General features: G+C 44.6%; 1 protein-coding gene across 1 annotated transcript in view; it reads left to right on the top strand.

The window, feature by feature from the left end:
- The window catches only part of LOC135563583 (ATP-binding cassette sub-family B member 6-like), a 118566-nt gene extending 109632 nt beyond the window's left edge, over positions 1-8934 (top strand). Inside the window, exons 17-18 of the mRNA XM_065006406.1 lie at positions 2372-2440; positions 7642-8934. Coding sequence (XP_064862478.1) covers positions 2372-2440; positions 7642-7777 — 205 coding nt within the window. The 3' untranslated portion in view covers positions 7778-8934. The remainder of the gene's footprint in view (positions 1-2371; positions 2441-7641) is intronic.
- The last annotated feature ends 7703 nt before the right edge of the window (positions 8935-16637 follow it).

Here is a 16637-nt window from a genome sequence, read left to right as displayed (position 1 = left end):
TTCTACACCGATGCTGGTTCTAACCAGGTCATTCTTATAGTGTTCCATTCTACACCGATGCTGCTCATAACCAAGTCATTCTTATAGTGTTCCATTCTACACCGATGCTGGTTCTAACCAAGTCATTCTTATAGTGTTCCATTCTACACTGATGCTGGTTCTAACCAAGTCATTCTTATAGTGTTCCATTCTACACCGATGCTGGTTCTAACCAAGTCATTCTTATAGTGTTCCATTCTACACTGATGCTGGTTCTAACCAAGTCATTCTTATAGTGTTCCATTCTACACCGATGCTGGTTCTAACCAAGTCATTCTTATAGTGTTCCATTCTACACCGATGCTGCTCATAACCAAGTCATTCTTATAGTGTTCCATTCTACACTGATGCTGGTTCTAACCAAGTCATTCTTATAGTGTTCCATTCTACACCGATGCTGGTTCTAACCAAGTCATTCTTATAGTGTTCCATTCTACACTGATGCTGGTTCTAACCAAGTCATTCTTATAGTGTTCCATTCTACACCGATGCTGGTTCTAACCAAGTCATTCTTATAGTGTTCCATTCTACACCGATGCTGGTTCTAACCAAGTCATTTTTATAGTGTTCCATTCTACACCGATGCTGGTTCTAACCAGGTCATTCTTATAGTGTTCCATTCTACACCGATGCTGGTTCTAACCAGGTCATTCTTATAGTGTTCCATTCTACACCGATGCTGGTTCTAACCAAGTCATTCTTATAGTGTTCCATTCTACACCGATGCTGGTTCTAACCAAGTCATTCTTATAGTGTTCCATTCTACACCGATGCTGGTTCTAACCAAGTCATTCTTATAGTGTTCCATTCTACACTGATGCTGGTTCTAACCAAGTCATTCTTATAGTGTTCCATTCTACACCGATGCTGGTTCTAACCAAGTCATTCTTATAGTGTTCCATTCTACACTGATGCTGGTTCTAACCAAGTCATTCTTATAGTGTTCCATTCTACACCGATGCTGGTTCTAACCAAGTCATTCTTATAGTGTTCCATTCTACACCGATGCTGGTTCTAACCAAGTCATTCTTATAGTGTTCCATTCTACACTGATGCTGGTTCTAACCAAGTCATTCTTATAGTGTTCCATTCTACACCGATGCTGGTTCTAACCAAGTCATTCTTATAGTGTTCCATTCTACACCGATGCTGCTCATAACCAAGTCATTCTTATAGTGTTCCATTCTACACCGATGCTGGTTCTAACCAAGTCATTCTTATAGTGTTCCATTCTACACTGATGCTGGTTCTAACCAAGTCATTCTTATAGTGTTCCATTCTACACCGATGCTGGTTCTAACCAAGTCATTCTTATAGTGTTCCATTCTACACTGATGCTGGTTCTAACCAAGTCATTCTTATAGTGTTCCATTCTACACCGATGCTGGTTCTAACCAAGTCATTCTTATAGTGTTCCATTCTACACCGATGCTGGTTCTAACCAAGTCATTTTTATAGTGTTCCATTCTACACCGATGCTGGTTCTAACCAGGTCATTCTTATAGTGTTCCATTCTACACCGATGCTGGTTCTAACCAGGTCATTCTTATAGTGTTCCATTCTACACCGATGCTGGTTCTAACCAAGTCATTCTTATAGTGTTCCATTCTACACCGATGCTGGTTCTAACCAAGTCATTCTTATAGTGTTCCATTCTACACCGATGCTGGTTCTAACCAAGTCATTCTTATAGTGTTCCATTCTACACCGATGCTGGTTCTAACCAAGTCATTCTTATAGTGTTCCATTCTACACCGATGCTGGTTCTAACCAAGTCATTTTTATAGTGTTCCATTCTACACCGATGCTGGTTCTAACCAAGTCATTCTTATTGTGTTCCATTCTACACCGATGCTGGTTCTAACCAGGTCATTCTTATAGTGTTCCATTCTACACCGATGCTGGTTCTAACCAAGTCATTCTTATAGTGTTCCATTCTACACCGATGCTGGTTCTAACCAAGTCATTCTTATAGTGTTCCATTCTACACCGATGCTGGTTCTAACCAAGTCATTCTTATAGTGTTCCATTCTACACCGATGCTGGTTCTAACCAAGTCATTTTTATAGTGTTCCATTCTACACCGATGCTGGTTCTAACCAAGTCATTCTTATTGTGTTCCATTCTACACCGATGCTGGTTCTAACCAAGTCATTCTTATTGTGTTCCATTCTACACCGATGCTGGTTCTAACCAAGTCATTCTTATAGTGTTCCATTCTACACCGATGCTGGTTCTAACCAAGTCATTCTTATAGTGTTCCATTCTACACCGATGCTGGTTCTAACCAAGGCATTCTTGCTGAAGTGAATGTTATTGTGTTTTGTTTCAGATTGTCGACCATCGTTGGCTCAGACCAGATCCTGGTAGTCCATGATGGCCAGATTGCAGAGAGAGGGAGGTGAGTAACTGGCTTTAGTGATAGTAAACCCTATACAAGACACTATACACTTTCAAAAGATCCAGTCTGTCAGGCAGTTAACCTCCAGCTTCAGTGTACTAGAGGGTGCCACTACCTGTGAAATAGTGTCCTGGTGTGATTTTCCATTATGCCGAGAGCTGTTCCCCTGCTGTACAACTGAGAGCACAAAACTGTTCCATTGGGTTCTATTCTACTGGTAGAAACAGGCTTTTACTATACAGACATTTTTATATCACGTTATAGCTGAGCAAACTTGACCTCTTGTTCCCATCTCATTGTTGCATTTCGTTCTTGCGCTTTCAACAAATCTGTGAGAAACTGTTTTAAGAGGTGTCTTTGAAAAGAGAGAGTTAAAGGAACGTTCCACAGCTTGTCTCCACGATTCCAGAGAAAGGTTTTAGTGGCCCTAGTTATCCAAATTGCCCAAAATGATTCAATTACTACAGTTCCCATGATGCTTGGCTGTTAGAATACTGAGATTACTACAGTTCCCATGATGCTTTCAAATCAAATCAAATCAATTTATATAGCCCTTCGTACATCAGCTGATATCTCAAAGTACTGTACAGAAACCCAGCCTAAAACCCCAAACAGCAAGCAATGCAGGTGTAAAAGCACGGTAGCTAGGAAAAACTCCCTAGAAAGGCCAAAATCTAGGAAGAAACCTAGAGAGGAACCAGGCTATGTGGGGTGGCCAGTCCTCTTCTGGCTGTGCCGGGTGGAGATTATAACAGAACATGGCCAAGATGTTAAAATGTTCATAAATGACCAGCATGGTCGAATAATAATAAGGCAGAACAGTTGAAACTGGAGCAGCAGCACGGCCAGGTGGACTGGGGACAGCAAGGAGTCATCATGTCAGGTAGTCCTGGGGCATGGTCCTAGGGCTCAGGTCCTCCGAGAGAGAGAAAGAAAGAGAGAATTAGAGAGAGCATATGTGGGGTGGCCAGTCCTCTTCTGGCTGTGCCGGGTGGAGATTATAACAGAACATGGCCAAGATGTTAAAATGTTCATAAATGACCAGCATGGTCGAATAATAATAAGGCAGAACAGTTGAAACTGGAGCAGCAGCACGGCCAGGTGGACTGGGGACAGCAAGGAGTCATCATGTCAGGTAGTCCTGGGGCATGGTCCTAGGGCCCAGGCCAGTTGAAACTGGAGCAGCAGCATGGCCAGGTGGACTGGGGACAGCAAGGAGTCATCATGTCAGGTAGTCCTGGGGCACGGGCCTAGGGCTCAGGTCCTCCGAGAGAGAGAAAGAAAGAGAGAAGGAGAGAATTAGAGAACGCACACTTAGATTCACACAGGACACCGAATAGGACAGGAGAAGTACTCCAGATATAACAAACTGACCCTAGCCCCCCGACACATAAACTACTGCAGCATAAATACTGGAGGCTGAGACAGGAGGCTTTGGTGTTAGAATACTGAGATTATTACAGTTCCCATGATGCTTGGATGTTAGAATACTGAGATTACTACAGTTCCCATGATGCTTTGGTGTTAGAATACTGAGATTATTACAGTTCCCATGATGCTTGGCTGTTAGAATACCGAGATTACTACAGTTCCCATGATGCTTGGCTGTTAGAATCCTGAGATTACTACAGTTCCCATGATGCTTGGCTGTTAGAATGCTGAGATTACTACAGTTCCCATGATGCTTGGCTGTTAGAATACTGAGATTACTACAGTTCCCATGATGCTTGGCTGTTAGAATACTGAGATTACTACAGTTCCCATGATGCTTTGGTGTTAAAATAATGAAGGCAGGTAGAGGGAGGAGCATCTAAGCTAGATGGGCGCTAGCTTTGTGTTGAAACAAACCAGACAGAACTGGAAGTGGATATAGGAAAGATACACAACATATAAAAACATAAGCTAGCAGGCTAAACAATTACTCTACCACCCCGTATCCATGACTACCACAATGTATCCATGACTACCACCGTGTATCACTCATGACTACCGCCCTGTATCACTGATGACTACCGCCCTGTATCACTGATGACTACCGCCCTGTATCACTGATGACTACCGCCCTGTATCACTGATGACTACCACCCTGTATCACTGATGACTACCGCCCTGTATCACTGATGACTACCGCCCTGTATCACTGATGACTACCGCCCTGTATCACTGATGACTACCGCCCTGTATCACTTATGACTACCGCCCTGTATCACTGATGACTACCGCCCTGTATCACTGATGACTACCACCCTGTATCACTCATGACTACCGCCCTGTATCACTGATGACTACCACCCTGTATCACTGATGACTACAACCCGGTATCCATGACTACTACCCGTATCACTGATGACTACCGCCCTGTATCCATGACTACTACCCATATCACTGATGACTACCGCCCTGTATCCATGACTACCACCCTGTATCCATGACTACTACCTGTATCACTGATGACTACCGCCCCGTATCACTGATGACTACCACCCTCTATCACTGATGACTACCGCCCTGTATCACTGATGACTACCGCCCTGTATCCATGACTACTACCCGTATCACTGATGACTACCGCCCTGTATCCATGACTACTACCCGTATCACTGATGACTACCGCCCTGTATCACTGATGACTACCGCCCTGTATCACTGATGACTACCGCCCTGTATCCATGACTACTACCCGTATCACTAATGACTACCGCCCTGTATCACTCATGACTACCGCCCTGTATCACTGATGACTACCACCCTGTATCCATGACTACTACCCGTATCACTGATGACTACCGCCCTGTATCCATGACTACTACCCGTATCACTGATGACTACCGCCCTGTATCCATGACTACTACCCGTATCACTGATGACTACCTGACCCTGTATATAGTATTAACTGACCCTATATATAGTATGGTATTAACCTGACCCTGTATATAGTATGGTATTAACTGACCCTGTATATAGTGTGGTATTAACTGACCCTGTATATAGTATGGTATTAACTGACCCTGTATATAGTATGGTACTAACTGACCCTGTATATAGTATGGTATTAACTGACCCTGTATATAGTATGGTATTAACTGACCCTGTATATAGTATGGTACTAACTGACCCTGTATATAGTATAGTATTAACTGACCCTGTATATAGTATGGTATTAACTGACCCTGTATATAGTATGGTATTAACTGACCCTGTATATAGTATTAACTGACCCTGTATATAGTATGGTATTAACTGACCCTGTATATAGTATGGTATTAACTGACCCTGTATATAGTATTAACTGACCCTGTATATAGTATGGTATTAACTGACCCTGTATATAGTATAGTATTAACTGACCCTGTATATAGTATAGTATTAACTGACCCTGTATATAGTATGGTATTAACTGACCCTGTATATAGTATGGTACTAACTGACCCTGTATATAGTATGGTATTAACTGACCCTGTATATAGTATGGTACTAACTGACCCTGTATATAGTATGGTATTAACTGACCCTGTATATAGTATTAACTGACCCTATATATAGTATGGTACTAACTGACCCTGTATATAGTATGGTACTAACTGACCCTGTATATAGTATGGTATTAACTGACCCTGTATATAGTATTAACTGACCCTATATATAGTATGGTACTAACTGACCCTGTATATAGTATGGTATTAACCTGACCCTGTATATAGTATGGTATTAACTGACCCTGTACATAGTATGGTATTAACTGACCCTGTATATAGTATGGTATTAACTGACCCTGTATACAGTATGGTACTAACTGACCCTGTATATAGTATGGTATTAACTGACCCTGTATACAGTATGGTACTAACTGACCCTGTATATAGTATGGTACTAACTGACCCTGTATATAGTATGGTACTAACTGACCCTGTATATAGTATGGTACTAACTGACCCTGTATATAGTATGGTACTAACTGACCCTGTATATAGTATGGTACTAACTGACCCTGTATATAGTATGGTATTAACTGACCCTGTATATAGTATGGTATTAACTCTTTGACTCCCCCTCCCTCCTCTTTGACTCCCCCCTCTCTCCTCTTTGACTCCCCCTCTCTCCTCTTTGACTCCTCCCTCTCTCCTCTTTGACTCCCCTCTCCTCTTTGACTCCCCCTCTCTCCTCTTTGACTCCCCCTCATCTTTGACTCCCCCTCCCTCCTCTTTAACCTCTCTCCTCTTTGACTCCCCCTCTCTCCTCTTTAATCTCTCTCCTCTTTGACTCCCCCTCCCTACTCTTTGACTCCCCCTCTCTCCTCTTTGACTCCCCCTCTCTCCTCTTTGACTCCCCCTCTCTCCTCTTTAATCTCTCTCCTCTTGACTCTTTGACTCCCCCTCTCTCCTCTTTGACTCCCCTCATCTTTGACTCCCCCTCCCTCCTCTTTAACCTCTCTCCTCTTTGACTCCCCCTCTCTCCTCTTTAATCTCTCTCCTCTTTGACTCCCCCTCCCTACTCTTTGACTCCCCTCTCTCCTCTTTGACTCCCCCTCTCTCCTCTTTGACTCCCCCTCTCTCCTCTTTAATCTCTCTCCTCTTTGACTCCCCTCCCTCCTCTTTGACTCCCCCTCCCTCCTCTTTAACCTCTCTCCTCTTTGACTCCCCCTCCCTCCTCTTTAACCTCTCTCCTCTTTGACTCCCCCTCTCTCTTCTTTAATCTCTCTCCTCTTTGACTCCCCCTCTCTCCTCTTTAACCTCTCTCCTCTTTGACTCCCCTCCCTCCTCTTTGACTCCCCTCTCTCCTCTTTGACTCCCCCTCTCTCCTCTTTGACTCCCCGCTCTCTCCACTTTAATCTCTCTCCTCTTTGACTCCCCCTCCCTCCTCTTTGACCCCCTCCCTCCTCTTTAACCTCTCTCCTCTTTGACTCCCCCTCCCTCCTCTTTAACCTCTCTCCTCTTTGACTCCCCCTCTCTCCTCTTTAATCTCTCTCCTCTTTGACTCCCCCTCTCTCCTCTTTAATCTCTCTCCTCTTTGACTCCCCCTCCCTCCTCTTTGACTCCCCCTCTCTCCTCTTTGACTCCCCCTCTCTCCTCTTCAACTCCCCCCTCTCTCCTCTTCGACTCCCCCTCTCTCCTCTTTGACTCACCCTCTCCCCTCTTTCACTTCCCTCTCTCCCTTTCCCTCTCCCTCCCTCCCTGCCTCCCTCCCTCCGTCCCTCCCTCCAGGCATGAGGAGTTGCTGTCCCAGGGAGGTTTGTACTCTGCTATGTGGCTGAAACAGCAGCACAGCACAGCCAAGACAGAGACATACAACTCTAACCCAGAGGGTCAGCAGGCCACTACTCCCCACCACGGTCCCTGAGCCAGTATCCCAGCACAGAGCTAACCTACAGCTAACCAGGGAACAGAGGAGCAGATTGAGCCAGGATAGAGCTCAACCATCTGAAGGAAAAGATTAAACTCATATTGTGTCATTTTGGGCAGGTACCGCGAGGTTCTGAGACAAGTTTCAAACTAAGGTACATCTTGCATCCAAGATACATTACTGCTGCTCCAAGAAAAGCTAGTTACACTAGATGGTAACTTTACAAAGCTGGTTACACTAGATGGTAACTTTAGAAAGCTAGTTACACTAGACGGTAACTTTACAAAGCTAGTTACACTAGATGGTAACTTTACAAAGCTGGTTACACTAGATGGTAACTTTACAAAGCTGGTTACACTAGATGGTAACTTTAGAAAGCTAGTTACACTAGACGGTAACTTTACAAAGCTAGTTACACTAGATGGTAACTTTACAAAGCTAGTTACACTAGATGGTAACTTTACAAAGCTAGTTACACTAGATGGTAACTTTACAAAGCTAGTTACACTAGATGGTAACTTTACAAAGCTAGTTACACTAGATGGTAACTTTACAAAGCTAGTTACACTAGATGGTAACTTTACAAAGCTAGTTACACTAGATGTTAACTTTACAAAGCGAGTTACACTAGATGGTAACTTTACAAAGCTAGTTACACTAGATGGTAACTTTACAAAGCTAGTTACACTAGATGGTAACTTTACAAAGCTGGTTACACTAGATTGTAACTTTACAAAGCTGGTTACACTAGATGGTAACTTTACAAAGCGAGTTACACTAGATGGTAACTTTACAAAGCTAGTTACACTAGATGGTAAATTTACAAAGCTAGTTACACTAGATGGTAACTTTACAAAGCTAGTTACACTAGATGGTAACTTTACAAAGCGAGTTACACTAGATGGTAACTTTACAAAGCGAGTCACACTATATTTAATGATAACACGTAGGGGGGTACGTGGGAAGCAGATTCCCAACTCTGGATAAGCTGTGTCAAATAGCCTCAGACCAAAGATGATGAATTGTGTATTAGAGGAAACACTCCAACTTTAACTGTGAATTCTACTGCTGTTTAATTAAACTGATTGTGACGGACATTTATTAAAGTCTTGATCAGTTGCACATCACCCATAAGTACATTGCAATAAATACAAACATACCTACCACTGTATCTACAAACGTTGATTTATTTGGAATATATTCATCTGCTTACACAAGCTACGGCTTTAAAATTACACAGAAAATGTCTATTTAAAATCCAGTTTCCATTGAAACTCATGAATCAGTAACATACAGTACACTTTGAATTTCAATGTTTTTCTTAAAGCCGATTGGAACATGGGATTTACATGAAAGATATGGGGGCAGTAACTTAAACATCAAAACATGTAGCTAGAGAGATCATTAACATAGCACGTAGCTAGAGAGATCATTAACATAACATGTAGCTAGAGAGATCATTAACATAGCATGTAGCTAGTTAGATCATTAACATAGCACGTAGCTAGTTAGATCATTAACATAACATGTAGCTAGAGAGATCGTTAACATCAAAAATGTAGCTAGAGAGATCATTAGCATAACATGTAGCTAGTTAGATCATTAACATAACATGTAGCTAGTTAGATCATTAACATAACATGTAGCTAGAGAGATCATTAACATAACATGTAGCTAGAGATCACTAACATAACATGTAGCTAGTTAGATCATTAACATAACATGTAGCTAGAGAGATCGCTAACATCATAACGTGTAATTGGGGATGTGATGTAGAAACAAGATGTTTGTTTCAGGACAGCATTAACTTCTTGCTATGAGCGAGATGGATATGTGTGCATGCTAGTGCCTATATGTGCTCCCTAAAACACTTCTGCGAGCAGGCCTTTCTAATTGACTTGGCCCGGGTATCCTGGAATGACATTGACCTCATCCCGTCAGTAGATGATGCCTGGCTATTCTTTAAAAGTGCCTTCCTCACCATCTTAAATAAGCATGCTAGGAAAAAGAACTAGGAATAGATATAGTCCATGGTTCACTCCAGACCTTTCTGCCCTTGACCAGCACAAAACATCCTGTGGGGTTCTGCATTAGCATCGAATAGCCCCCGTGATATGCAACTTTTCAGGGAAGTTAGGAACAAATATACACAGGCACTTAGCAAAACAAAGGCTAGCTTTTTCAAACAGAAATTTGCATCCTGTAGCACTAAATCAAAACAGTTCTGGGACACTGTAAAGTCCATGGAGAATAAGATCACCTCCTCCTGGGACACTGTAAAGTCCATGGAGAATAAGAGCACCTCCTCCTGGGACACTGTAAAGTCCATAGAGAATAAGAGCACCTCCTTCTGGGACACTGTAAAGTCCATGGAGAATAAGAGCACCTCCTCCTGGGACACTGTAAAGTCCATAGAGAATAAGAGCACCTCCTTCTGGGACACTGTAAAGTCCATGGAGAATAAGAGCACCTCCTCCTGGGACACTGTAAAGTCCATGGAGAATAAGAGCACCTCCTCCTGGGACACTGTAAAGTCCATAGAGAATAAGAGCACCTCCTTCTGGGACACTGTAAAGTCCATGGAGAATAAGAGCACCTCCTTCTGGGACACTGTAAAGTCCATGGAGAATAAGAGCACCTCCTTCTGGGACACTGTAAAGTCCATAGAGAATAAGAGCACCTCCTTCTGGGACACTGTAAAGTCCATGGAGAATAAGAGCACCTCCTTCTGGGACACTGTAAAGTCCATAGAGAATAAGAGCACCTCCTTCTGGGACACTGTAAAGTCCATGGAGAATAAGAGCACCTCCTTCTGGGACACTGTAAAGTCCATGGAGAATAAGAGCACCTCCTTCTGGGACACTGTAAAGTCCATAGAGAATAAGAGCACCTCCTTCTGGGACACTGTAAAGTCCATGGAGAATAAGAGCACCTCCTCCTGGGACACTGTAAAGTCCATAGAGAATAAGAGCACCTCCTTCTGGGACACTGTAAAGTCCATGGAGAATAAGAGCACCTCCTTCTGGGACACTGTAAAGTCCATGGAGAATAAGAGCACCTCCTTCTGGGACACTGTAAAGTCCATAGAGAATAAGAGCACCTCCTTCTGGGACACTGTAAAGTCCATCCATGGGACACTGTAAAGTCCATGGAGAATAGGAGCACCTCCTCCTGGGACACTGTAAAGTCCATGGAGAATAAGAGCACCTCCTCCTGGGACACTGTAAAGTCCATGGAGAATAAGAGCACCTCCATGGAGAATTCTGGGACACTGTAAAGTCCATGGAGAATAAGAGCACCTCCTTCTGGGACACTGTAAAGTCCATAGAGAATAAGAGCACCTCCTTCTGGGACACTGTAAAGTCCATGGAGAATAAGAGCACCTCCTTCTGGGACACTGTAAAGTCCATAGAGAATAAGAGTCTGTAAAGTCCATGGAGAATAAGAGCACCTCCTTCTGGGACACTGTAAAGTCCATGGAGAATAAGAGCACCTCCTTCTGGGACACTGTAAAGTCCATGGAGAATAAGAGCACCTCCTTCTGGGACACTGTAAAGTCCATGGAGAATAAGAGCACCTCCTCCTGGGACACTGTAAAGTCCATGGAGAATAAGAGCACCTCCTCCTGGGACACTGTAAAGTCCATGGAGAGAATAAGAGCACCTCCTTCTGGGACACTGTAAAGTCCATGGAGAATAAGAGCACCTCCTCCTGGGACACTGTAAAGTCCATAGAGAATAAGAGCACCTCCTTCTGGGACACTGTAAAGTCCATGGAGAATAAGAGCACCTCCTTCTGGGACACTGTAAAGTCCACCTCCTTCTGGGACAGAATAAGAGCACCTCCTTCTGGGACACTGTAAAGTCCATGGAGAATAAGAGCACCTCCTTCTGGGACACTGAATGGAGAATAAGAGCACCTCCTCCTGGGACACTGTAAAGTCCATAGAGAATAAGAGCACCTCCTTCTGGGACACTGTAAAGTCCATGGAGAATAAGAGCACCTCCTCCTGGGACAGAATAAAGCACCTCCTTCTGGGACACTGTAAAGTCCATGGAGAATAAGAGCACCTCCTTCTGGGACACTGTAAAGTCCATGGAGAATAAGAGCACCTCCTTCTGGGACACTGTAAAGTCCATGGAGAATAAGAGCACCTCCTTCTGGGACACTGTAAAGTCCATGGAGAATAAGAGCACCTCCTCCTGGGACACTGTAAAGTCCATGGAGAATAAGAGCACCTCCTCCTGGGACACTGTAAAGTCCATGGAGAATAAGAGCACCTCCTTCTGGGACAATGTAAAGTCCATAGAGAATAAGAGCACCTCCTTCTGGGACACTGTAAAGTCCATGGAGAATAAGAGCACCTCCTCCTGGGACACTGTAAAGTCCATAGAGAATAAGAGCACCTCCTTCTGGGACACTGTAAAGTCCATGGAGAATAAGAGCACCTCCTTCTGGGACACTGTAAAGTCCATGGAGAATAAGAGCACCTCCTTCTGGGACACTGTAAAGTCCATAGAGAATAAGAGCACCTCCTTCTGGGACACTGTAAAGTCCATGGAGAATAAGAGCACCTCCTTCTGGGACACTGTAAAGTCCATGGAGAATAAGAGCACCTCCTCCTGGGACACTGTAAAGTCCATGGAGAATAAGAGCACCTCCTCCTGGGACACTGTAAAGTCCATGGAGAATAAGAGCACCTCCTTCTGGGACACTGTAAAGTCCATAGAGAAAAATAGCACCTCCTTCTGGGACACTGTAAAGTCCATGGAGAATAAGAGCACCTCCTCCCAGCTGTCCACTGCTCTGAGGCTAGGAAACACTGTCACCACCGATAAATCCACTATAATTGAGAATTTCAGTAAGCATTTCTCTACTTCTGGCCATGCTTTCCACCTCACTACCCCTACCCCGGTCAACTGCCCGGCACCCTCCACAGCAACCCGCCAAAGCCCCCACCATTTCTCCTTCACCCAAATCCATATAGCCAATGTTCTGAAAGAGCTGCAAAATCTGGACCCCTACAAATCAGCCGGGCTAGACAATCTGGACCCTCTCTTTCTAAAATGATCCGCTGCAATTGTTGCAACCCCTATTACTAGCCTGTTCAACCTCTCTTTCGTATCGTCTGAGATTCCCAAAGATTGGAAGCTGCCGCGGTCATCCCCCTCTTCAAAGGGGGTGACACTCTAGACCCAAACTGCTACAGACCTATATCTATCCTACCCTGTCTTTCTAAGGTCTTCGAAAGCCAAGTTAACAAACAGATCACCGACCATTTCATATCCCACCGTACCTTCTCCGCTATGCAATCTGGTTTCAGAGCTGGTCACCTCAGCCACGCTCAAGGTACTAAACGTCATCATAACCGCCATCGATAAAATACAATACTGTGCAGCCGCATTCATCAACCTGGCCAAGGCTTTCAACTCTGTCAATCACCACATTCTTATTGGCAGACTCGACAGCCTTGTGTTCTCAAATGATTGCCTCGTCTGGTTTACCAACTACTTCTCTGATAGAGCTCAGTGTGTCAAATCGGAGGGCCTGTTGTCCGGACCTCTAACAGTCTCTATGGGTGTGCCACATGTTTCAATTCTTGGGCCGACTCTTTTCTCTGTATACATCAATGATGTCGCTCTTGCTGCTGGTGATTCTCTGATCCACCTCTACGCAGACGACACCATTCTGTATACTTCTGGCCCCTCTTTGGACACTGTGCTAACTAACCTCCAGACGACCTTCAATGCCATACAACTCTCCTTCCGTGGCCTCCAACTGCTCTTAAACACTAGTAAAACTAAATGCATGCTCTTCAACCAATCACTGCCCGCTGCTGCTCGCCCGTCCAGCATCACTACTCTGGACGGCTCTGACTTAGAACTATAAATACCTAGGTGTCTGGTTAGACTGTAAACTCTCCTTCCAGACTCACATTAAACATCTCCAATCCAAAATTAAATCTAGAATTGGCTTCCTATTTCGCAACAAAGCATCCTTCACTCATGCTGCCAAACATACCCTCGTAAAACTGACCATCCTGCCGATCCTTGACTTCGGTGATGTCATCTACAAAATAGCCTCCAACACTCTACTCAACAAACTGGATGCAGTCTATCACAGTGCCATCCGTTTTGTCACCAAAGCCCCATATACTACCCACCATTGCGACCTGTACGCTCTCGTTGGTTGGCCCTCGCTTCATACTCGTCGCCAAACCCACTGGCTCCAGGTCATCTATAAGTCTCTGGTAAGTAAAGCACCACCTTATCTCAGCTCACTGGTCACCATAGCAGCACCCACTCGTAGCACGCGCTCCAGCAGGTATATCTCACTGGTCACCCCCAAAGCCAATTCCTCCTTTGGTCGTCTTTCCTTCCAGTTCTCTGCTGCCAATGACTGGAACGAATTGCAAAAATCTCTGAAGCTGGAGACTCATATCTCCCTCACTAGCTTTAAGCACCAGCTGTCAGAGCATTTTACAGATCACTGCACCTGTACATAGCCCATCTGTAAACAGCCCATCTATCTACCTACCTCATCCCCATACTGTATTTATTTATTTATTTTGCTCCTTTGCACCCCTGTATCTCTACCTGTACATTCATCTTCTGCCAATCTACCATTCCAGTGTTTAATTGCTATATTGTAATTACTTCGCCACCATTGCCTATTTATTTCCTTAACTTACCTCATTTGCAGTCACTGTATATAGACTTTGTTTTCTTTTGTTCTACTGTATTACTGACTGTATGTTTTGTTTATTCCATGTGTAACTCTGTGTTGTTGTATGTGTTGAACTGCTTTGCTTTATCTTGGCCAGGTCGCAGTTGCAAATGAGAACTTGTTCTCAACTGGCCTCCCTGGTTAAATAAAGGTAAAATAAATAATAATAATAATCATTATTGGAATTGAAAATTCTCGTGACACTGTCCTAGTGCCTGTATGTGCTGTGGATTGTCCATGTTGTTGAATCTGTCTGTGGAGATGGACGAGACTGTCCTGTGGAGATGGACGAGACTGTCCTGTGGAGATGGACGAGACTGTCCTGTGGAGATGGACGAGACTGTCCTAGTGGATCTGTCTGTGGGGACCCGTGGCTAGGGGCGAGGGTCGCCGCTCTGAAGAGGCCACGGAGGCGGTTAAGGAGGCGGAGAAATACTATGGCCAGAGCCGCCACCGCGGACAGACGCCCACCCAGACCCTCCCCTATAGGTTCAGGTTTTACGGCCGGAGTCCGCACTTTCGGGGGGGGGTACTGTCACGTTCTGACCTAAGTTCCTTTGTTTTGTCTTGTGTTTTAGTATGGTAACGGCGTGAGTTGGGTGGGTTGTCTATGTTAGTTTGTCTATGATCTACACACCATAATAATCAAAGCAAAAACATTTTCTTTTACAAATGTATGAATATAATACCTTAAATATTACATTTATATTATAATATGATATATATTATTCTATTATTATATAATATTACATTTACATAAGTATTCAGACCCTTTACTCAGTACTTTGTTGAAGCACCTTTGGCAGCGATTACAGCCTCAAGTCTTCTTGGGTATGACGCTACAAGCTTTGCACACCTGTATTTGGGGAGGTTGGGTGGGGAGTTTCTCCCATTCTTCTCTGCAGATCCTCTCCAGCTCTGTCAGGTTGCACACCTGTATTAGGGGAGTTTCTCCTATTCTTCTCTGCAGACCCTCTCCAGCTCTGTCAGGTTGCACACCTGTATTAGGGGAATTTCTCCTATTCTTCTCTGCAGACCCTCTCCAGCTCTTACAGGTTGGATGGGGAGTTTCTCCCATTCTTCTCTGCAGATCCTCTCCAGCTCTTACAGGTTGGATGGGGAGTTTCTCCCATTCTTCTCTGCAGACCCTCTCCAGCTCTTACAGGTTGGATGGGGAGTTTCTCCCATTCTTCTCTGCAGACCCTCTCCAGCTGTGACACCGGTGTTCAGTAGAGCTGTAGAAACAACACGAGGAACAGCCAGCTAGTGAAATGGGTACTAAAAAAGGGTCTGGCGACAAGTGATGGAATACTCAATCCTACCCCCTCTCTACCCCACTCTCTACCCCCTCTCTATCCCCCTCTCCCCCCCTCTCTACCCCCCTCTCTACCACCTCTCTGTGCGTAATGATGGTTGCCAGGTGTGCGTAATGATGGTTGCCAGGTGTATGTAATGATGGTTGCCAGGTGTACGTAATGGTGTTACCAGGTGTACGTAATGGTGGTTGCCAGGTGTGCGTAACGATGGTTGCCAGGTGTGCGTAATGATAGTTGCCAGGTGTGCGTAATGATGGTTGCCAGGTGTGTGTAATGATGGTTGCCAGGTGTGCGTAATGATGGTTGCCAGGTGTGCGTAATGATGGTTGCCAGGTGTGCGTAATGATGGTTGCCAGGTGTGCGTAATGATAGTTGCCAGGTGTGTGTAATGATGGTTGCCAGGTGTGCATAATGATGGTTGCCAGGTGTGTGTAATGATGGTTGCCAGGTGTGCGTAATGATAGTTGCCAGGTGTGTGTAATGATAGTTGCCAGGTGTGTGTAATGATGGTTGCCAGGTGTGCGTAATGATGGTTGCCAGGTGTGTGGAATGATGGTTGCCAGGTGTCCGTAATGATGGTTGGCAGTACCAGCGATGTCGAGCGCCGGAGCGAGAGTAGACATGAAAGCTGCATGTGTGACATAATGTAACAGTATAACTTTAGACCGTCCCCTCGCCCATACCCGGGCGCGAACCAGGGACCCTCTGCACACATCAGCAACCCACGAAGCATCGTTACCCATCGCTCCACAAAAGCCGCGGCCCTTGCAGAGCAAGGGGAACCACTACTTCAAGGTCTCAGAGCAAGTGACGTC

Source organism: Oncorhynchus nerka, linkage group LG3 (assembly GCF_034236695.1).
Source record: "Oncorhynchus nerka isolate Pitt River linkage group LG3, Oner_Uvic_2.0, whole genome shotgun sequence".
In the NCBI taxonomy this organism is placed as follows: Eukaryota; Metazoa; Chordata; class Actinopteri; order Salmoniformes; family Salmonidae; genus Oncorhynchus; species Oncorhynchus nerka.
This window is presented reverse-complemented; position numbering and strand designations above follow the sequence as displayed.